This window comes from Haliotis cracherodii, unplaced genomic scaffold (genome assembly GCF_022045235.1).
Source record: "Haliotis cracherodii isolate W230 unplaced genomic scaffold, xgHalCrac1.p SCAF_1, whole genome shotgun sequence".
Classification (NCBI taxonomy): domain Eukaryota; kingdom Metazoa; phylum Mollusca; class Gastropoda; order Lepetellida; family Haliotidae; genus Haliotis; species Haliotis cracherodii.
The window spans coordinates 28964526-28988661 of record NW_027266264.1 but is presented as its reverse complement, the minus strand read 5'-3'; the positions used below and the strand labels follow the sequence as shown (position 1 = coordinate 28988661).

The following is a 24136-nucleotide window of genomic DNA, read 5'->3' as shown; positions in this document are numbered from 1 at the left end:
GCCTGACCACCCAATCCCATGAGTCGCCGCTTACAACAAGCTCAGTCGCCTTTTTCGGCAAGCATGAGATGCTAAAGACCTATTCTACCCCTGATCTTCATGGGTCTGTACACATGTCACTGTATCAAGAGAATGACCTTGAACGCTAGGTTAAACCCCTATGTCACCATCCTGAAAGGCATTCACGTTTGAATGATTACACAGAGAATAAATGAAGCTGCAGATGCAGTATTCAAAAGGGAAATAACTCACTGGCTTAGGTCCAACTTGGTCAGGTTCTGCAGTCGGCTGATACTGACAGGAACATTAATCAAGTTGTTGTTTTTCAAAATCAGGTACTTGAGATTAAAAGACAGGATTTCAGGAAACACCACTTGTTTTGAACTTGGCTGATCAATGCCACTCCATCGACGAAGGTAGTTCTTCAATGTCTTTGGTGATGTCAAAGCGCTGGCATAAACAATGTGGAATACATGAACCAAAATACATCTACAGTAAAATATGTTTATAACAAACATGCTTGTAACAAACTGATGGATATAACAAACTTTTGGTTGTATATATAGAGAATCTCACCCGAGTGTCTTTTGATATCAAATATATCAACATGAGCTGATAAAAGTGGGAAAACTCCGCGGCTTGCCGAGGATTTTTCCCACTTTTATCAACAAGTGTTGATATATTTGATATCAAAAGACACTCGGGTGAGATTTTATTTATCATCCAACATCATTTTTCCAACTTTTTCAGTTTGTAGAAAGTTATAAGCAGTGTCTTAAGTTTAAAAAGCACTACTAACAGCTTCAGTAGCAGAGCCATTAGTGATGTCATTTGATTGTGACGTCATGGTAACCAATGACGTCACAATGGTTTGCAAAGCATTGTGATGCAAATTCATTGCAGCGATATCTACAGTATAGATATCGCTTGATCTCACCCAAGCGATATCTCCTGTGGGAGCCAGTTTTGGATGATAAATGCTTGTTACGAACTACGGTTATAACAAACTAAAATTAGTGGTCCATTTGAGTTCATTATAACCGTAGTGTACTGTATCTATATGTTTCCTTAGCAGCTTCCTTCAATCTCAAAAATACTGGCAGTGACCTGCTTGTCCTGCCCAAGCTGCAAGCTCTGCAAAGACTGAAAGTTTGTTTGTCATTCATACAGTATCTTCATACAGATATCTTTCACAATTTGCTTTCTGTTCAGATTGAGATTCCATTCTGCCCACTTGTCAAAAGCCTTAAGTGTCAACTTCTCCCTAACTATGGAAACACATGTAAATTTTCTCTGTAAGACATGTCATTTTCATTTGAGAAATATAAATTTTGGAAGGTTTCAGGAAGATATCCGGGCCGGATCCAAAGTGGGAAGGTATCCGGAAGGTTTAAAAAAAACGGAAACCTACTCTTTTTTTGCTGTGTATATTGGATCAATCCATCCCCTTCTCACCACTGATACTACAACTACCCCTGGCAAGATCACTCATCTTGTCTCACCTGGACTTTTGCAAGAGCCTACTTGTGACAAAATCAGAAAATCAGCTGAACCAACTGCAGGAGATACAGCACAAGGCTGCCCAGATAGTGGACAAGCCTCGGTCACATATCTTACGCATCATGAAGTCATTACACTGGCTACAGATTCTGCAAGAGGATTGAATGTAAAATCCTCTCTCTTGTTTGCCAGTCTCTTCATAAGACAGGCCCTGCTTATCTTCAAGAGATGATTCTCCAGTACAAATCTACCATAAATCTCCCAGCTAATGACCAACCTCTCTTGTCTGTACCATAATACAGACTGAAGTCCCTTGGTGCTCACTATGGAACTCTCATCCATTCATAGTCAACAGTGCACCTAGTATTACTGTATTTCTGGACTCAAAACGGGGCGGTCAAGTAGCCTAGTGGTTAAGCGTTCGCTCATCAAGCTGAAGACCTGGGTTCAATTCCTGACATGGGTACAATGTGTGAAGCCCATTTCTGGTGTCCCCCGCCATGATATTACTGGAATATTTCTAAAAGCAGCATAAAACCATGCTCACTCACTCACTGGACTCAAAACCATACCTCTTCGAATGCTACAGCTGAATGTGTATACTTTTATTATCCTAATGAGTGAGTGATGACATCTTCTTTATTCTATTATGATGCTAAGTGAGTGAGTGAGTGAGTTGTTTTTTAACGCCGGTTTTAACAGTATTCCAGTTATATCGCGGTGTGTCAGCATAATGTGGGAGGAAAGCCCGAAGTGATGCAGGTCTCAGACGTTTACCACTTCGGTGAAACCCACGAGCACGGGTATGGTGCTGACAGACCTACAAACATAATCGGGGCAAACCGGGATTCGAATCCACAATCATAGGTTACTGGCATGCCCAAGGGACGCAACTCTGCATAGCGAATCGCGGCGCCTTAGACGATTGGGCCACCCGTGCCCCCTATTATCCTAATGTCTCCTCTCTGTTGTACCTATGTACTTGTGCGTTTTTTCTCATTGAGCATGTCCATCAGTGATGTGGAATTTTGTGCTACAGAAATAGCCTTATTGTTATTAGATTTATCTACAAAAACAATTAGTATCCTGCACTTATCCTAAAATAACACCATAATGAAAAGCAGTGTTTGAACTAAATAGTCTTTGAGTCCTTGTGGTTCGCTCCTGTAGTATTTAAGTCGAGGGTATTTTAAATTAAGTACTATTTTAAACTCTTGTAACATGTAACATTACACTTGTGATTCCTTTGTAATTATTAGTGTCATTGAAATAGTGATTAGTCAAACGTCATTTATTTGTGATGTATTCAATAACAATAACAATGAGATGATTTTACACATTTAGACATGAAAACCTGTACCTTGCAAGTTTGAGGTCAGATTTGAAAAAAATTAACAACAGGAACTTATATATTTATAATCATGGATTGCCTGACACTGTAGTATGCAAGACAAGTGCACTCACTGGGGCTGGGATGGGTATCCGGATCGGGTGGGTACTGAGTAGGACCCGGGTACCCACCAGGACTACCCGGACCCGTAATTAGTCACATTATATATTGTTTAATGACAAAAATTATCTAGAACTCTATGGTCACACTACAAGTCAATAATGTTCGCATTTCTTTCTGACTGTGCACCCATACCTTCTGATTTTTCATATGGTTGAATAAAGATATAACTTAATTCAACTTAAGTGTATGAATGACCAGATTGTTTAATATGTGTATCTAAATACGTTTTGCCAGGGCGATGCTAACAATGTTCCCAATCGGACATTTTGAGACATCTCTTGTGACCTACAGTGGGTACCCAGGTAGGGTCGGGTAATAGGGGGTGGGTACCCGGGTAGTAAATTTGGACCGGTCCCAGCCCTAGCACTCACTTCTTGTTATTCTCGTCCTCCGTGTATGCAACCCCCAGGTTGTTGTTGGCCAGGTTCAGGGTTTCTAGGTAGCGACAGTCCCACACGGATGGGTCAGGCAGGTGGTCAATTCTGTTGTTGGATACATCCAAGCTCCGCAACTCACCTTCAGAAAAACTTTTATATCACCACACATTGAAATATCTCAGCTTCAAACTGAAACAACTCATTTACAAGGAGTAATAACTGTTGATGTGCATTCACAATCACGATGCCAAGTATCCTGATATCTATATTTTTTCTGCAATACAATATTTGAAATTGCCAGACAGAAAACAATAGTGGTACATGTTACCAGTCAAAACATTAATACATTAGGGACCGACCAGTCAATGTGTGGGGGGTCCTGGGAATTTGTATGGAGACTAGCGATTTTTTCAGCTGCTTCTGCAAAGCCAGATGTTTTTTCACTAAAAACTATAAGCCCAAACATTTTTTTTTAAATCCAAAACAACATTAAATGATCGGTCCCTTAAACACACAAAAATCGAACAGCCATTTCTGTTAAAGTAGTTATTTTTACCAAACATATTACTGTATCATTAGAGATGCGTGTACTAGTATGTGTTTATTTCAGGTCAGGAACTTGTCCATTGCCAAACTGCCCCTCAAGGGATAATTGATGAGCAACATGACACCCCAATCACCAGCCTCATATACCGGGACTCACTAAGTTTGACGATGCTCTCCCCTAGTTCCTCCAGGTTATTGTTGCGGAGATGCAGCTCGACAAGAGATCCGCTCCAGAACTCCTCCACGCTGACCGGGAACCGCTCCAGGCAGTTGTCACTCAGGTTCAGGTAGAGCTGCACAGGGAGAACATTGTCACACAACTCTCACTATCACAGGAATCAGAAGCTGTGATTAAACTCTTCAAACTGCATGCTCATCTTTCTATAAAACAAACATTAATGCCAGAGAATAGCAGTTCTTGATTATCAAACGAAAGAGACACCATTGGGCATAAAAAGGCAAAATAGCAGTGAAAATTATGAATGGATCACTGAAAATCAGTGATGACACCAGGTGTTTGTGAAAAGGGTAAGACTATCCTGCCTTCTCTCTACATAAAAAAGGACTGCCTCCGAGGTCTAGTGGTAGAGCGCCCGCCCGGATAGCGGAAGGTCCGGGGCCGCGTCATACCAAAAGAGGTTAAAAGATGGTACTTGTTACCCTGTCTGGCACTCGGCATTAAGGGGCTAAAACAAGGACTGGTCGCAGAGTCAGTATACTGTGTCTGAGTGGGGTATTCATGTTAAACTGCAGCATGGTATCTCAGTCAGCTAGCACTATAAATCGGCACCAGTCCGAACTAGTACAAGCAGAGACACAAACACACACACGTACATGCATGTCGCTATATAAGTGCAATAATCTTGGACGCGGCCTTAAACCCCATTTCACCTCACCACATAAAAAAGTACATTGTATGCATTTTTTACCACCAAACAGGAGTAAACAAAGAGGCATCAGCTAACAAACAGCTGATGTGATCAAATATACATAATGTCCACTATATACCAATGGGCAACTCCAGGCTGAGATGAACGCATACAGCTCATTGTCACTGGCATTGAGGTTTGTCAAGGCACGGCAGGAGCGGAGTTCTTCTGGAACTTTTTTCAGCATGTTGTGTGATATGTCCAGTTGAGAGAGACATGGCAGGCCTATGTATTGCTCTGGTCCTTCTGGAACATGTTAAAATGCAGTGAAAAATTTCAGTTCCAATCCTTGCCGAACTTGGCTGGAATTTCGTGGCTCGAAATCATAGTGCCACTAGTGCTTTTACGACTTATATCGATTATATGTCCCTCCTATTGACCAATCAGATTCCACCTCACATATCACTTGAATTTGGTGGGGCCCAGTCAAGAGGATCTGACTGATAATCAAAATCTATATTGTAATATAACACGTGTTACCTTGAGAAGTGCATCAAATCACTCTAGCACCTTGACAAGAAAAAATTGGAAAATGTCTGTGCAAATCCTGCAATTGATCGGCATTTACATGTTCACATGTCGATATCGTCACACGATTTTGATTGGACTATGCATAGATTCCCGAGTCCAGCATAAATATAACTTAGAAATTTTTGTCTAGTTTGGCAAGGTTGGAAACTGGACTTTTATAGTCAGTTAACTCCCTTGCCTCAGGAAGAAAGGGTTACAGCATTCTTGGCCTCAGTCAGTTATCTCCCTTGCCTTGAGAAGATGTGACCCATGGCACAAATAAAGTAAACCCATCCTAGTTACCAGAACAGGTACAATGGCAGATCCTTGAACAAAAACTCAAGAGAGGTTGTGTGAAAAAGGGGGGGGATGCTCATCTATGGGCAGCCATTCGGTCAAAAAATACAAAGATGACATGAAGGACAATCGATGCAATAATAGTCAAATGTAACAAATATAGAATGAATGTAATAAATAAAGGTCATTATTAACATACAACGTCTTACCTAAAGAAAGAACATTGTGTACTAAAGAACACTAAAGGACACTGAACTGCTAAAGGACAATGTTGACAATAAAGAATGCCAGAACGCCGCTTAGCAATATTCCAGCAATATCACAGCGGGGACACCAGAAATGGGCTTCACACATTGTACCCATGTCAGGCGAACGAATGCTTTAACCACTAGGCTACCCGACCGCCCCTTTTTACACATAACAAAATCTAGGACAGTATTTAGCCGACATAAATATATGACACAGCATTTTACAACATCAGCACTGGTAAAGGCAACTAAATGATTTTTGTGATTGTTCCTAAGTGCTTCACCATAACATTAGTCAGTTTCTAAAGAGGGGCGGGATCGGGTAGCCAAAGGGTTAAAGCATTTGCTAGTCACGCCGAAGACCCGGGTTCAATTCCTGACATGGATACAATGTGTAAAGGCCCATTTCTGGTGTCGCCACCGTGATATTGCTGAAATAATGCTAAAAGCGGCATAAAACCATGCTCACTCACTCACTCAGTTGCTAAAGACATGACATAAGTCCTGACCAGGAGTCCATGTATTGACCAGTACATGCAAACTCATACCTGAGTCTGAAGGTTCACGCTTTCGGGACCAATGAAGCTCTGGCTGAACATGGGACGGTTTGATGAGGTACTCAAGCTTGTTATTGGACAGGTCAAGATATGTCAACGTGTCGACACAGAACAACTCCACACACACTTCTTCCACTTCATTGTATGCCAGGTTCACATTCTGCAGGCTGGAAGAAAAGCATCCAGTCTTTACTTAAGACAAGAGTCCATCACATCAAGGCAGTGTCTCAACAGTAAATAACATCAGGTCCTTTGATCATAACCAAATTATATTTGTTAGTTGTTTAAAACTGCCCTCAGGAATATTTGAGCTATATGATGGCAGTCTGTTAATAACTGAATCTGAGAATCCAGTGATTGACGTCATGAGCATTGATCCACGCCTTTGGGATATGATGAGTTTATGGCATGAAAGGAAATTCTGTCTGCTTAACAGGATGTGCAAATATACAATAGTGCTTGCACTTACTTCAAACATACAGCATCATCTGAGTTGGGTCCAGTAAAAGCTCTGAGTCGGTTCTTACACACATTTAGGACCTTGATGTTGGGCATACCCCAAGGGATTTCAGGGGGTAAGACCTTTAATCTGTTATCTGACAGGTCCACTTCGGTCAGCGCTGTGAGGTAAGGCTCGAACCACAATGGGTGGACCCTCCCTAGGTGCTGATGACACAGTGTAGCGGAGAATGCCTGAGACAGAGAGACAAGCATTAGCGGTTGCATGTTACGGGACACCTATCCGTCATGTTTGTTTGATGCTACAAATATAACCACACACGACAGTGTTACTATTTGAAAAATATTACAATTAAGCTAAACAAAGGAGAATATTGAAACTGAATATAAAAGCAATTCATAACCATCTAACATTGGATATCAAAATAAAGATATTACTTGAAAATAGGAGTTTCATAATGGTGTGCTCCAACCTCATCAGTGACATCCATTGAGATGTAGTATTTTCATCAACTTATGTAACTGGAATTTATATTTACTTATGAAAGCATTTACTTGAAGCCATGGGGTGTCCCAAACCAACTGTTATTTTAGCAAGGCAGCTAAATATGGCATGTGACAAACTTAGAAGATGAAACTAGGGTAGCAGCTAGCTTGTGTCTACAAAATGCATTCTTACTCTACTTGTTCAATATACACTCGGTAGGAGGTGTATGGAAATCTTTATGTAGAGGCTGACATTTTACTTAAATAATTTTGAACTCTTTTCAATATCACTGATGTGTACTTTTGAGGTCAATTATTGTTACCTGATACACAATTTAGTGGGGGGCACGGGTGGCCCAGTCGTCTAATGCGCTACGATTCGCTGTGTAGAGTTGGGTCCCTTCGGCATGCCTGAAACCTATCAGTGTGGGTTCGAATCTCGGTTTGCCCCGATTATGTTTCTAGGTTTGTCAGCACCATACCCGTGCTCGGTGGTTTCATCGAAGTGGTAAACGTCTGAGACCGGCATCACTTCGGGTTTTCCGCCCACATTATGCTGACACGCCGCGATATAACTGGAATACTGTTAAAAGTGGTGTTAAATCAAACTCACTCACAATTTAGTGAGAAGGTAAAGCAGGTTTGCAGTTATTGTCCCATGGTAATACATTCTTTCAATATGTCTGTCCATACCTCATCTTTCCGTTTTTTGAAACACCCGCTCACAAGCCTGGAGGTCATCTCTGGGAAGCGCTGACAGATATTGTCTGTGATGAAGGCTTGACTGTCCATCAGGAACACAGCAACATCCATGTGCTCACCTGGAAGCATGATGCAAGTCTTACTGCTATCTGTAGTTTCATCTTGAGGCTATTCCAAGATTATCTGTTTGGTTTTGATTTTTGGCAAAAGCTCCCAGTTACGCCACTTGTACAAATAATGATACCAACATCCTACTGTTCCTTTAAGGTCTTCATATAAATATCCGTTATATTAAATGAATTTCTAAAGGTACTTTTCAATAAACAGAACTTTTCATTTGATAGCAATGTCACAAATATTTTCGAAACTCAAAACTAACTAAATAGCAGAAAAAGTGAACAATTCCTGACATAATGTATGATGCTTTTTAGATTTTTGTAACAAACACATTATGAACAACATTCTTCTGAGTCCGGGCAGGATGACAAACAATCCACCAAGTCTTACCATCTCATCCAAGATCGCAACAGAAACATATGTTGCTAGGGACCTATAGTTTATTCTCAACAGGGTTTATGATTAAGGATATCCCAACAGTTGGTATAATACTTCATTTGACCCTAAGAACCTAAGTCCAAATTGTTATCAAAAATCTAAATATTTAAAGAAAACTCCTGAATAGCAAAAGGTGCCAGTTCAGCACTCCCCGATGGGAATACATAGTTTCAGAACAAAGAATGCTAGAAGTACAGTCAGTGAGTTATGCTAACACATAAGCTGATGTGACCTTCAGTCAGGTGAACTACAGACTCCTGGGCCCACTTGCACAAAGCAATCTTAGCGCTACGACTATTGTAAGCCTATGCTAAAGTATGGGAGTTATGATCATCTTAGCGCTAAGATCGCCTTGTGCAAGTGGGCCCTGAATAGAGAAGGTGCCAGTTCAATGCATGCCTGAAGTTTCATGAAGAAGTACTGAATCAAAATATGAGTCAAGCTCTGGAAACAAAACCTGGTGAATGGAGATTCTTTCTGTTTCTTCATCCCCAACAAAATTTTGCTAATTACACAAAACAACATTCAAGATATAGGGCTTTCCACTTCAAAACATTGCTAATTACACAAAATAACATTCAAGATGTAGGGTTTTTCACTCCCTCAGGAAAGCCCCAGAGGGTAAACTCCTGAGAAATATTTCTACAAAACGAATCCTTCTGAAAAGTAAGACAATCAATAACACTAACAAAACCAAATCATTAACTGAGTGAACAATAGACTGTCTTGGATTTAAGTTGGATTATTGCTTTGTATAGTTTAATAAGGAAGTTGCCTACGATCTTTTTAATTGCGGGGATTTATCTAGGATTCAAAAATAAGTGCCCTTGGCAGACAAATTGGGAAAAATGCATTTTTTTAAACATCATATTTTTTTAAATTCAGGGGTATTTATCGCAATCAGTGCACTAATGTTAAACTATGCATGAAAGCCTCTTCCTCCGTATTGGTCATGTTATCAATGAAATAGAAGTCTCCTCTATAAAGCCCTGACATTAGTTATACCTAAAATAGATGAATGGGGAAGTGTTAAATTTCAATTTGGGAATTTTAACTGACATTTGCTGTGACTTGGGGCCTAAAACTGGCCTCGCAGCAAGTCGGGATATATCCCTGCTAGGGCTGGGACGGGTAACTCAGGTACCCGGGTCGGGTGGGTACTGAGTAGGACCCGGGTACCCACAGGACGACCCGGACCCGTGGTTGGTCATGTGATATATTGTTTAATGAAAAAAATATCTAGAACTCTATGGTTACACTACAAGTCACGAATGTTCGCATTTCTTTCTGACAATGCACCCATTTCTTCTGACTTTCACATCTTTGAATAAAGACATAACTTGAGTCAACTTCTGTGAATGCATGACCAAATTGTTTAATACATGTATCTAAATAATTTTGCCAGTGCTATGGTAAAAAAATGTCCAATCGGACATTTTGTACCTATCTCTTGAGAAATACAGTGGGTACCCGGGTAGGGTTGGGTAATAGGGGGGTGGGTACCGGGTAGTAAATTCCGACCCGTCCCAGCCCTAATCCCTGCCTTCTTTACCTTCACAGGCTGCGAACAGTGGCACCATGTTCTCACAGTTCTCAAACGAAGATATCAGCTGCACTGGGTTGTTGAGGTCCATTCCTGGTAGGTACCAGAACTGGACAATGGCCAGATTACCTCCCTTGCAAGCGGCATAAAACAAGCTGCTCCTGTTTACAGGGTCCTTCACATACGCTGAAACATAAAATAATCTACACGGTGATAAGTTCATCCGTATTCATTAATTCTTAGACAAGATTCAACTGAACATTCACACATCAATGCATTTTAAAGAGTGAGTGAGTGAGTGAGTATGGTTTTACGCCGCTTTTAGCAATATTCTAGCAATATCGCGGCAGGGGACACCAGAAATGGGCTTCACACATAGTACCCATGTCGGGAATCGAACCCGGGTCTTCAGTGTGACGAGCGAACGCTTTAACCACTAGGCTACCCCACCGCCCCCTTATCCTTTGATGTATTATCAACCCAAGTAGGCAGTCACAGTATCCCAGAAAGTATTGAGTTCTATAAGGAATATAATATTACACACTGGAGGAAATAGCTGAGCCTCTCTTTCCAAATATTGGAATAAGTGATTTCCCAAAGAATCGAACCCGGGTCTTCGGCGTGACGAGCGAACGCTTTAACCACTAGGCTACCCAACCGCCCCGCATTTCAAAGAATCATAAACAATGAAAAATTAAATTGTCATTACTTTCAGCTGATTGTTTGTAATTGTGTATGTGAGTGGTAAGGCAGTTGTCCTGTGATGGCTAACCACTTGACAGCCTCCATAATATTAACCTCATTTCACAAAATGACTGCCAACTTGGGTGTTTACGTAGTGAAAAAATAACCTAATATTAAGAAGAAAAATGATATTAGTAATTGAACAGTCTTGAAGAGATTTCCTTATTTTAATGTGACGAAATACACCATACGTAAAGAAAGAACTAGGAACTACAGATCATTTGTCCCTCACGAATAAATGTTAAATCCTGTTGCGATATTGAGGGGGTCCTAAATCTCTCCAAACTTTTTCAAGTTCATCTGTATTCTGTGTAGACTGGTGAGACTCACAGGCATGAGCAGAAGCTGTCAACATCCCCTCCCTATCACCCTTTCCACTCTCCCATTGCCCCTCCCCCTCCCCATTTCCTCTTCCCTCCCTCTTTCCATCACCCCCCTCTCCCTCCCACATCACCCCCTCCCTCCCCCATTGCCCCTCTCCCCCATCACCCCCTCCCTCCCCCTTCCGTTTCCCCATTGCCCCTCTCCCCCATCACCCCCTCCCTCCCCCTTCCGTTCCCCCATCGCCCCTCTCCCCATCACCCCTTCCCATCCCTATCCCCATCACCCCCTCTCCCTACCCCATCATCCCTTCCCCTGCCCCATTACCCCTTTCCGTTACCCCTTCCCCATCACCACTAAGCAAATACATTAATATGGAACCCTCATGAAAATCCTTGAAAGTGGATTCATTAGATCCGGGTAAATGGTAATTCCAGGTTGCTCATACATTATTCTGTAATCAATGTGGTTATCTAAGGTGAGACAGATCAGATTCAGCCGTGTTAACTCTCACATGGAAAGGTATCAGTGAGTTGGACCACTATCTCGTAGTGTCCATACAGGGACGCCAGGTAGAAAGGGGATGTCTCCTGCCATACTTCTCTGGACATGTTGACATCCTTGGAGAGGAAGAACTGGACCACCTTGACATTCCCAGCAGCGGCAGCCACTTGCAGAGGGCTCAACTGCAACATGGCAGAAACGTCTCTTCTGTGTCAATAACTCCAGGCTCCAGGCAATAACTCACTCTTAGCCCAACGACTACCTTACGCCTATATTAAAGTATGGGAACTAATGCTAATCTAATGTTCCCCCTCGCACTAAGATCACTTTGTGGGCCCCTGGTAATATTTCCTGAGATAGCAGTAACATTACTTCAGAGAAAAATATCATTCCACTGTTATAGTTTAGACTCCAACATTAGTTTATCAGTGGCAGCGAATTATGACAGCAGGAACAAAAATAGTTATCTGAAAATACTTCTCCGGCTTGATGGGAAACGGTACTCAGTTTCAAATACTGATTTTAACACATTTAATGTTGTGAAATATAGAAACTCCATGATTATTTAATGCTATGGTGGGGAGATGGTTTTAACAGGAATCCAAATCAACAAATTAACATTATAAATTTTAGAAACACCAAGGAGCTTAACTCTCTCTTGACACTCCAATCTTCCCCAGCATGAACTGAGACATTATATCTTTCATACCACAATCCTTTGATGTCCAGTCAGTGAACATGAATTACATGATAATAGCAATGTATTCTTGTGTGTATAAGTACAACCTTTGTGTTTGATCATAGTTAAAAAATTCAAATGTATGCTGACTATTGTTGATTATCACTTAACCCTCAATCGGGACTTTCAACTTATGTACTGCATTAGAATCATATCTGACAAAATTAAGATAAATATTGTGTCTTCATTTTAGAGGTTTCAAACTATTTTCAAATTTAAAGTTATTAAATGTCTATTTGAAACCTTTAAATTAAAACTCTTGAGAGACGTCCAAATTACAGCAAAACAGGTTTTGGGGGTTATGCTAATTGGAAAGGTCATACCAGCTCCTACAAAACATAACATGGTACAACTGTACACACCCAGTGAACATACACACTATGATGTTTTCAATATGGCCACCAATCAGGTGAGAATTCTGTTAACACATTTGTTTCTGAGATCATGGGGGTTAGTTTGTGGGGACTTCACTTAAACATTTTGGCAATCTTAAGAGGATGGAAGAGAATTTATGGATGCCAACTTCTTTATGATGAGGAACATAATGTTTCAGAGTGTGTTTGTTTGTTGTTTAACACCGCACCGCGGTCTGCAAAAAATCAAGTCTGGACAAGACAATCTAGTGATTGACATCATGAGCATCGATCCATGCAATTGGGAAACGATGATATGCATCAACCAAGTCAGCAAGCCTGACCACCCGATCCCGTTAGTCAACAAGTATAGTTGCCTTTTACGGCAAGCCTGGGTTGCTGAAGACCTATTCTACCCCGGATCTTCACGGGTCTCATTTCGGACTATATGCTTACTCCTTCATCACTTTCCTGTGCTAAATATGATTGGACCATCGCACATTTGGACACACTTGCCTCGGGAAGATGGGTATTTGTAAACTTCATTACATTTGGAAACTAATGAGGCAGCAGCACCTACCCCAGCCCACTCCAAGTTGACATCCACTCCAAACTCCAGCAGAATGTGCAGTACATCCAGGAAGGTGTCCTTGCACAAATCATGGAAGATGTTGGGGTGGTCCGTCAAGTAAATAACAACATCATATGGGTTGATGCAATCAGTCAGTACGTGTAGTAACTCATCCCTATCTCCTGTTGATGTTGCCCTTGCAAATGCATCAGAAAAATCTGAAACAACATAATCTCAACATTAGATGCAACTAACACTGCTGCTGCTAGTCAGGTTCATTCAGAGTGATGCATTGATGTAGCTGTATGTAATGATGTCTTCTGAGTAAGTTTTGATGTCGGATAATAATCTTAGTCCCTTGTGATTTTACTATATCCTCCAGTGGTCAGAATGTCCTCGGATCTGAGCAGAGATTGTGGAGTTTCAAATTACAAAATGACATTCCATTAACAGGCTCAGTGCTGGTCCTTAAGCAGAGGGGCCTTGGGATGGTGAATCTTGAAGACATATAACGGAGATCATATTACCAAGCAAAAAACACTGTGTAGACTAAAATCTAGTCTCTGAAATGAACATATCGTACATAAAAACAGTTGTTCAGTTATCTTAATAAAAATATAATAAAAAGGAGCCCAGTGACTCTCTTCATTTTCTGATACTGCAGTGATCTAGACTTGCCAAATATTATAGACTTGCATGGGCTGTATTTGATATATATTTGTATCAGGGTCTGTAAGACAGACTAAACACTGTGTAACAAAGTAAATTAGGCAGTTAACTAGATTGTGACATGCGAAATGTCTCACCACAGTAATTAGTGAGTTTGTTTGTTTGTTTGTTTGTTTGTTTGTTCTTAATGCACACTCTGACGGTGGTCTGTAACTAATTGACGAGACAATCCAGTGAGTGACATCATGAGCATCGATCTACATAATTTGGATAAGATGACATGCATTATCCAATCAGCGAGTCTGACCATCCAATCCTGTTTAAATACACTTACGAAAAGCAGGTAGGCAATTGACTTGCCTTTGCATGTGTTTGTGATGGGTGCGATTGGTGGGGCAGAATGTGCTTACCTTTTTGTGAAAACCTGGCATCATCACTATTTAATAGTTATTCATAAACACACGCTTATGACATCTTACAGACATCTTACAGAAGAGAAATCGAAATCCGGTTCGTAAACTGTCCTGCAGATTTCGGTCGATTGCAGGATTTGCAAAGCATGTGCAACGCCAACTCGTTGTCAACAGATATTTTCCAAATCTTTTCATGTTTTTAATCAAGGTGCTCACGCATTGCGAGATGTAAGACATGCATCATTCAATCAGCAAGTCTGACCATCCAATCCTGTTAAACAACTCTTATGAAAAGCATGGGTTGCTGAATACAAATTCTAACCCAGATCTCTGAAGGGGAGTTACTAGTACAACAGTTTATGCATGTTCGCAGAAGGAAGAGGAAGTATCAATACAAGTACCAACTGTAACAAATTCTTGTGGTCATTATCAGTTACAGTTTACACTGTGCCATCTGGTTACTTTGAAGATAGATTTTGATATAAACCTAAAATCAATCTGGAGGTTTCTAGATTTCACAACTTCTGCAGTACAATCGAGCATGCTCTTTCTCTAAAAATGTCAAACAGGGTAATAGGACTCTTGCTCAAAAGTTGTTTGATCAGGGTTACAACATTCAAGGCTTAGCTTTCAAAATATTTTGTGGTAGGCACGAGGACATTTCCTGTTTGATGTATCAGTGACAAAAATGATGTCCGATGCAATTCCCTATTTTGAACTTGTATTCCCATGGTTTTTTCAGGTAAGCAATTGACTTGCCCTTGCATGTGTTCATGATGGGTGCCATTGGTGGGGCAGAATATGCTCACCTTTTTGTGAAAACCTGGCATCATCACCATTTAATAGTTATTCATAAACACACACTTATGACATCTTACAGAAGAAATTTCTTATGATTATGGAAAGGGCTTTGTTTCCTTTTTACATACAACATAACAAATAAATTCATGTTTCTACCCAGGTGGTCAGTTTGGATTCTACCATCAATTTGGATCGGTCAATCAGATGTGTGTAATCACAATAACCACCTCTGATTGTAACAGCTGTAACTACCACATCACTCTGAAAGAGGATATGACAAGTATGACAAGACAAGTACTTCTTGCTCCGTCATTGTTGGTATTGTGAAATCATGATAAGACATTTATAGATTCAGCTACCCAGAAGTAAATCTTGACGAGCCAAAACTAGTTCTGGGATGACAAGATGTCCTCCACGTCCTCCACGTCCTCCACGTCCTCCAGCCGGCTGACCAAGGACATTTGGATTGATCAATAGAGTGAGTGAGTGTGTTGGGTTTAACGCCGCTTTTAACAGTACTCCAGTTATATCGCGGCATGTCTGCTTAATTTGGAGGGAAGCCCGAAGTGATGCAGGTCTCAGACATTTACTACTTCAGTGAAACCCACGAGCAAGGGTATGGTGCTGACAAACCTATAAACTTAATTGGGGCGAACCAGGATTCGAACACACAATCATAGGTTTCTGGCGTGCCCAAGGGACGCAACTTAGACGACTGGGCCACCCGTGCCCCCTTGATCAATAGAGAACAGATAACATGTTATCATGGAGAACAGACAGAATATTCAACATCATGTGCATACACAGTGGAATAATTCATGCAATTTTCAAAAAAGAAAAACATTAAAAGTGGTCTGAGTAAGTATTAGTTAAATATTTCGGTTCTCACAACCTGCAAGTAACTTACACTCCATATTACCACATGGCATTTTGAGCATAACAGAGAAGCATGTATATGTATGTTCTTGATGGCCACTATTTCACATTCGTTATTTGACTCAAATTAGAAAGTTTCTTCAAATATCTATGATATTGTGAAAAAGGAGATATTGGATACAGACATGTTATTTCTGAGATATGCATATATGTATTAGTCACATTGAAAATCACAAAATATAACACTTACTTAATAACGGTATTAGAACCTACACCGAAACGTCGCTCTTAATTGTAAAGTTGTTCATCCATAAATCTTATCCTTACTTAGTACTCCAACTTCTAAATGCCTCTCAAAGAAGTTAGAAATACAATGATAATTATGATTACTCAATGTACAGAATCATTTATCAGTAGGAATACTATTCCATCATTCTCAACTGGTAGTCGATGACACAAATATATGTACACTGCACTCAGCTAGAGTTACCTCCCTGTGTAGGTGCTCATGCGAGCTCCTTCCCAGGGCGTGACACCTTTGTTACAGTCTCGGTAAAATCGCTATTGTCATTGTGAGGGCAGCCATTACAAGAATCTTGAAATTTGCCCTCTAACCCCAATATGTTGTAACGTTGATACTTCAGTTTATGTCAAAGTTCGTGAAAGGTCATTCTGACGTGACCCCTAAAGGGATGTCCTCAGATCTTTGTTTAGCAGTAGCGAGAACTGAGGTCTGATTTTAAAGTTCCATCTTACATTCTTACTATACCAATTACATGATAGTTGTAATGAAATAGAAATTCAAATTGCCAAACAAAGAAAATAATTCAGCAGGGGTGATGACAGATTAAATGATAAAAGATAACAAACAAACAGACCATACGGATGTGAGATTATTAAATAAGACCAAATTTAGATGACATCCTTTTCACCTCTGTCATGGTTATCCGTCAAATTTAGTAATGCCCACACACTCCGTCTGAAAATAGTCATTTGGTCAGGAAGACAGAGCACTTAAGGTTTCACAATGACATTTCTAATCTTACTTCCTTGTGAATTAAGAACTGTTCCCATCTTTCAGCCTACTTCAGCATCCTTCCTCCCTTCCATCCCTTCATCTCACAGGTTTCATATGATCATCTCCAATGGGCCAAAAACTTTGATAATCATTTTCACTCAATCACAAAATCTTGATGGATATTTAGCATTATGGATGTGACATTAAATCTACACAAATCACTAGGAAAAAATATCATTAATGTTGAGAAAGATCAAAGATAATGAAGAAATATATGACTAGTGAACAGAAGTAACGACTTCTCAGCTGAAACAAAAGTCTCCTGGCAATCTCACACAATAGGATCATGTCTAAGTTTCCCTTGCAATCTCACACAATAGGATCATGTCTAGGTTCCCCTTGCAATCTCACACAATAGGATCATGTCTAGGTTCTCCTGTCAGTCTCACACAGTATGATCATGTCTAAGTTCCCCTGTCAATCTCACACAATAAGATCATGTCTAGGTTCTCCTGTCAATCTCACACAGTATGATTATGTGGAGGTTCTCCTGTCAATCTCACACAATACGATCATGTCTAGGTTCTCCTGTCAATCTCACACAATACGATCATGTCTAGGTTCTCCTGTCAATCTCACACAATATGATCATGTCTAGGTTCTCCTGTCAATCTCACACAATAGGATCATGTGGAGGTTCTCCTGTCAATCTCACACAGTATGATCATGTCTAGGTTCTCCTGTCAATCTCACACAATAGGATCATGTGGAGGTTCTCCTGTCACTCTCACACAATATGATCATGTCTAGGTTCCCCTGTCAATCTCACACAATAGGATCATGTCTAGGTTCTCCTGTCAATCTCACACAATAGGATCATGTGGAGGTTCTTCCTGTCAATCTCACACAATATGATCATCTCTAGGTTCCCCTGTCAATCTCACACAATAGGATCATGTCTAGGTTCTCCTGTCAATCTCACACAGTATGATCATGTCTAGGTTCTCCTGTCAATCTCACACAATACGATCATGTGGAGGTTCTCCTGTCAATCTTACACAATATGATCATGTCTAGGTTCCCCTGTCAATCTCACACAATAGGATCATGTCTAGGTTCTCCTGTCAATCTCACACAGTATGATCATGTCTAGGTTCTCCTGTCAATCTCACACAATATGATCATCTCTAGGTTCCCCTGTCAATCTCACACAATAGGATCATCTCTAGGTTCCCCTGTCAATCTCACACAGTATGATCATGTCTAGGTTCCCCTGTCAATCTCACACAATACGATCATGTCTAGGTTCTCCTGTCAATCTCACACAATAGGATCATGTGGAGGTTCTCCTGTCAATCTCACACAATATGATCATGTCTAGGTTCCCCTGTCAATCTCACACAATAGGATCATGTCTAGGTTCTCCTGTCAATCTCACACAGTATGATCATGTCTAGGTTCTCCTGTCAATCTCACACAATATGATCATCTCTAGGTTCCCCTGTCAATCTCACACAATAGGATCATGTCTAGGTTCTCCTGTCAATCTCACACAATACGATTATCTCTAGGTTCTCCTGTCAATCTCACAAAATACGATTATCTCTAGGTTCTCCTGTCAATCTCACACAATACGATCATGTCTAGGTTCTCCTGTCAATCTCACACAGTATGATCATGTCTAGGTTCTCCTGTCAATCTCACACAGTATGATCATGTCTAGGTTCTCCTGTCAATCTCACACAGTATGATCATGTCTAGGTTCTCCTGTCAATCTCACACAGTATGATCATGTCTAGGTTCCCCTTTCAATCTCACACAATATGATTATCTCTAGGTTCTCCTGTCAATCTCACACAGTATGATCATGTCTAGGTTCTCCTGTCAATCTCACACAGTATGATCATGTCTAGGTTCTCCTGTCAATCTCACACAATAGGATCATGTCTAGGTTCTCCTGTCAATCTCACACAATAGGATCATGTGGAGGTTCTCCTGTCAATCTCACACAGTATGATCATGTCTAGGTTCTCCTGTCAATCTCACACAGTATGATCATGTCTAGGTTCTCCTGTCAATCTCACACAGTATGATCATGTCTAGGTTCTCCTGTCAATCTCACACAATACGATCATGTCTAGGTTCTCCTGTCAATCTCACACAGTATGATCATGTCTAGGTTCTCCTGTCAATCTCACACAGTATGATCATGTCTAGGTTCTCCTGTCAATCTCACACAATAGGATCATGTGGAAGTTCTCCTGTCAATCTCACACAATACGATCATGTCGAGGTTCTCCTGTCAATCTCACACCATACGATCATGTCTAGGTTCTCCTGTCAATCTCACACAATAGGATCATGTCTAGGTTCTCCTGTCAATCTCACACAGTATGATCATGTCTAGGTTCCCCTGTCAATCTCACACAATACGATCATGTCTAGGTTCTCCTGTCAATCTCACACAATAGGATCATGTGGAGGTTCTCCTGTCAATCTCACACTATAGGATCATCTCTAGATTCTCCTGTCAATCTCACACAATAGGATCATGTGGAGGTTCTCCTGTCAATCTCACACAATACGATCATGTCTAGGTTCTCCTGTCAATCTCACACCATACGATCATGTCTAGGTTCTCCTGTCAATCTCACACAATAGGATCATGTGGAGGTTCTCCTGTCAATCTCACACCATACGATCATGTCTAGGTTCTCCTGTCAATCTCACACAATATGATCATGTCTAGGTTCTCCTGTCAATCTCACACAATACGATTATCTCTAGGTTCTCCTGTCAATCTCACACAATAGGATCATGTGGAGGTTCTCCTGTCAATCTCACACAATAGGATCATCTCTAGGTTCTCCTGTCAATCTCACACAATAGGATCATGTGGAGGTTCTCCTGTCAATCTCACACAATAGGATCATGTGGAGGTTCTCCTGTCAATCTCACACAATACGATTATCTCTAGGTTCTCCTGTCAATCTCACACAATAGGATCATGTGGAGGTTCTCCTGTCAATCTCACACAATAGGATCATCTCTAGGTTCTCCTGTCAATCTCACACAATAGGATCATGTGGAGGTTCTCCTGTCAATCTCACACAATAGGATCATGTCGAGGTTCTCCTGTCAATCTCACACAATACGATCATGTCTAGGTTCTCCTGTCAATCTCACACACTATGATTATCTCTAGGTTCTCCTGGCAATCTCACACAATAGGATCATGTCTAGGTTCTCCTGTCAATCTAACACAATATGATCATCTCTAGGGTCCCCTGTCAATCTCACACACTATGGCCAAAAAATGGAATATGGTGCAAAATGAAATTTGAGGTGATAAAGTAGCTTCAAAATAGTGCTAATAGCTGAAAACAATAAAGGGTAGGGACAATTTTAGGTGTGGGCAGGTCAGATGAGAAACTCTAAATGTATTTTAACAAGCCGAAGTCAGTGGATGTACAGAAATGTTGTGCAATACACGAACTGTAATCACAACTCCATTGGTAAAGATATGTGTCAGGGGAAACACCTCCTATTCATTTCCAGGGAGATCAGGGTGCCCTTGTACAAAACAACCTTAGGGCTACGACTGTCATAAATCTATGTTAAGGTATGGGAGTTACGATCATCTTAGCGCTAAGATCACTTTGTACAACCGCACCCAGTATTGTTTCACAGTGTGCATGTCAGTTGTTTATCACAACACAGCAATATTCCAGCTATATGACAGTGGCCTGTAAATAATCAAATTGGGACCAGACAATCCAGAGATGGATATTATCGGAACAATCTACACCATCAGGGTAGCATGACATGCGTCAACCAAGTCACCCAATCTGACCACACTTTCCATTTAGTCAAGATGCTTGTCATAAGAGGCAACCAACAGGATCGGGTGGTCAGGCTCGACTTGGTTGATGCATGTCATCGTATCCCAATTGCGTGGATCGATGTTCAGGATGTCAATCACTGGATTGTCTGGTCCAGACTCGATTATTTACAGACCGCTGTCATATAGCTGGAATATTGCGGCGTTAAACAACAAACCAGCAAACAAACAAAACCTTTTCCGGGGCCCTATTCTAATGCAGAAGTCCAACTCGGCTTCAGTCATTGTGTGAAGGGTCTTTAAAGAGTCTAAGAGCACTCTCAGATCAGCAGCTGTGACACTGTGGTAAATATATGTCATGCAAAAGTCTTGGAAAACCCAGTTACCAGGAATGTCACAAGAAAATACTTTAATCACTATCAGTTCAGTTGAGATAAAAATAATGCAATGACACTGTAGCTCACCTATGTAGCCAACAGTTAAAAATATCATCAAAGACAGACAGTGAAGAAAAGTGCTGTCAGCATTGATCATGTTGATTTTCAACAATGTTTTGCATTACAACAGTTTGTACATTTGTAGGACTGAAAACTAGCAGTAAAATATAATAGTCTGAACAAAATATGATGTAACAATAAGGAGAAACACACATGACAAAGTTCATCACCCTCATGCTGGCAATTTCATGGGAGACGAAGTTTACACATGTACACAGCCAAATGTGCCTTTTAAGATAATTTAATTAGTTTGGGCAAAACAAGGTCAAAACATGTATCATAGCCGAGACTAAATCTTGAAACTAACAACTACCAAAGTTTGTTACATTTTGAACAGTAATGACAGAGAAATTGCTAAAAATACACTTTTTAAACTGCCTGCTATCAGGTTCAAATCTATGGAGGTAATAGGGGTGTCATCATTGGTGGAGAACAAGCACGTGAAGTTTCAGCTTCAGTGGTCAAGTTGTTTCTGAGGTGAAGAGTTTACTTGACTCTCAGTCCAAGTCACTCACTCACTCACTCACTCACTCACTCAGGTGAGCTGGAAATGCAAGCTGAGATAACAGCAGAAACATGAAAGAGTCATCAGAAGATGACATATCCCCCCCAGTCTGGCACAATTCGGACTTGGAGTTTAGCTACTTATACCCCACTTTTGGTTCATTGCCATATCAACCTGCAGTTCAGCGAGGAACAAAATAATGTTATTCAGAATTTTTCAAACTCCCAAATTCTCAAAAGGCACCAGTTCACCACCAGACTGATCTGTAAATCAAGTCTCACTTCGAAATATTCAGTGGTTCTCGTCCGCAAACAAGCACAACACTCATTTTCAGTCAAGTCCAACTTGTCGTCAATAAAAAAATTAAATTATAAAAAAGACAAATCCGAAATCATCAATAGGCACCAGTTCACTACTAGACTGATCTATATAGCAAGTTTCAACAAGAAATATCTTATGGTTTTGGAGTTCTGATCTGGAAATGGAAAACAACATGTTTTCATCATGAAAAATCATGAAAAAAAACAAAATTTAAAAAAATATAAATCCCAAATCATCAAAAGGCACCAGTTTCCCACTAGACATATTCAACAAGAAATATTTAACAGTTTGGGGGGCTCTGCTCTGGAAACTGAAAATGGAAAATGGCTCTATCCCCCCGTTTTTCAATTTTCAAAAATATCATAGACTTACAGACATAATGTAATCTTTCAGTGATACAGGAAGAAATATTATAACAGGACGATAGTGTGTGCATGCACTTCCTTCAAGAGAGCAAACTACATTGTTCATAGTTTGGAAAGAGTCTCCATAGTTACTTCCTCTTCCGTCTTATTGTAGACAAGTGGAGGACATTACAAATTTGACGCATCAGTGACAAAAATGATGTCTGAAGTCCTTATTTTAACTTGTGTCAGGTGTCCCTGTATTTTTTCAGGTGAACAATTGACTTGACTTTGCATGTGTTTGTGATGGGTGCCACTGGTGGCGCAGGATATGCTCACCTTTTCGTAAACACCTGGTATTATCACTATTTGATAGTAATTCATAAACACATAACCTTCTAAAAAAAGGGTCCCATCCTAGAAAAGGTATATACCAAGTTTAATGACAAATGCATGACCCCGGTAATACATTTCGAGAAATAGTCTTGTCTATCGCATTAACCTAACCTTGACCTTTGACCTTTTCATGACACGAACCAAAAGGATTTCTGAGGGCCACACAGACAATGACTATGGTAGAACACAATATAATGCCAATAGTCTGTGTGTAGTACGCCTTAGAAAAATCACAAATTTCAACAAAACATTAGGGAGTCATTCTTCATGGAGCTGCTGATAAGTCCAACCTCAACCAAGAGCCCAGAATATTTAATGAGTAAAAGTGTACTCTGTCACATATATAAGATAGCTACGCGGAAAATCGCAAAGAACAATGAAGAAGAAGTGTGGTTTATTTCACAATAGGGGGCACGGGTGGACCAGTCGTCTAAGGCCCCGCGATTCGCTGCGCAGAGAAACCTATGATTGTGGGTTCGAATCCCGGTTCTCCCCGATTATGTTTCTAGGTTTGTCAGCACCATACCCGTGCTCGTGGGTTTCAACGAAATGATAAACGTCTGAGACCTACATCACTTCGGGCTTTCCTCCCACATTAAGCTGACATGCCGCGATATAACTGGAATACTATTAAAAGCGGCGTTAAACCCAACTCACTCACTCACTATTTCACAATAGAACATTGTTCTTTCATGGCATCATTTCTGGAGATTCGAATAAGCGTTCGCAACTTAATGACGTCATATACTGGACAAAGTTGTTTTTGAGAGAGAAGTGTCTTGTAAGTTGTTTGCCATGGTTGTAGCTGGGCTACGCAGATAAAGGCAGTGGCCGAAAGTGTGAGAGATATGACAATCGGTATGAGGATTGTTAGAATATGCGTGAAATACCAACTTAACCCACCTGATCGTAAAACATACTAGTCCGACATTTCCAGGGTGGGATTCTGTTCAGGGAGTCATTATTAAGAAAAAAAAATTTAAAGCTTGTACATTTTATCA

At 40.6% G+C, this 24136-nt stretch overlaps 1 protein-coding gene across 1 annotated transcript in view; it reads right to left on the bottom strand.

Annotated features, from left to right (window-relative positions):
• LOC139475515 (leucine-rich repeat serine/threonine-protein kinase 1-like) overlaps nucleotides 1-24136 on the bottom strand; it is a 76241-nt gene that overhangs the window by 28725 nt on the left and 23380 nt on the right. Inside the window, exons 3-12 of the mRNA XM_071258710.1 lie at nucleotides 13464-13672; nucleotides 11802-11973; nucleotides 10232-10408; nucleotides 8116-8243; nucleotides 6947-7170; nucleotides 6469-6644; nucleotides 4945-5111; nucleotides 4094-4229; nucleotides 3385-3529; nucleotides 253-450 (exon numbers count right to left, since the gene is read on the bottom strand). Coding sequence (XP_071114811.1) covers nucleotides 253-450; nucleotides 3385-3529; nucleotides 4094-4229; nucleotides 4945-5111; nucleotides 6469-6644; nucleotides 6947-7170; nucleotides 8116-8243; nucleotides 10232-10408; nucleotides 11802-11973; nucleotides 13464-13672 — 1732 coding nt within the window. The remainder of the gene's footprint in view (nucleotides 1-252; nucleotides 451-3384; nucleotides 3530-4093; nucleotides 4230-4944; nucleotides 5112-6468; nucleotides 6645-6946; nucleotides 7171-8115; nucleotides 8244-10231; nucleotides 10409-11801; nucleotides 11974-13463; nucleotides 13673-24136) is intronic.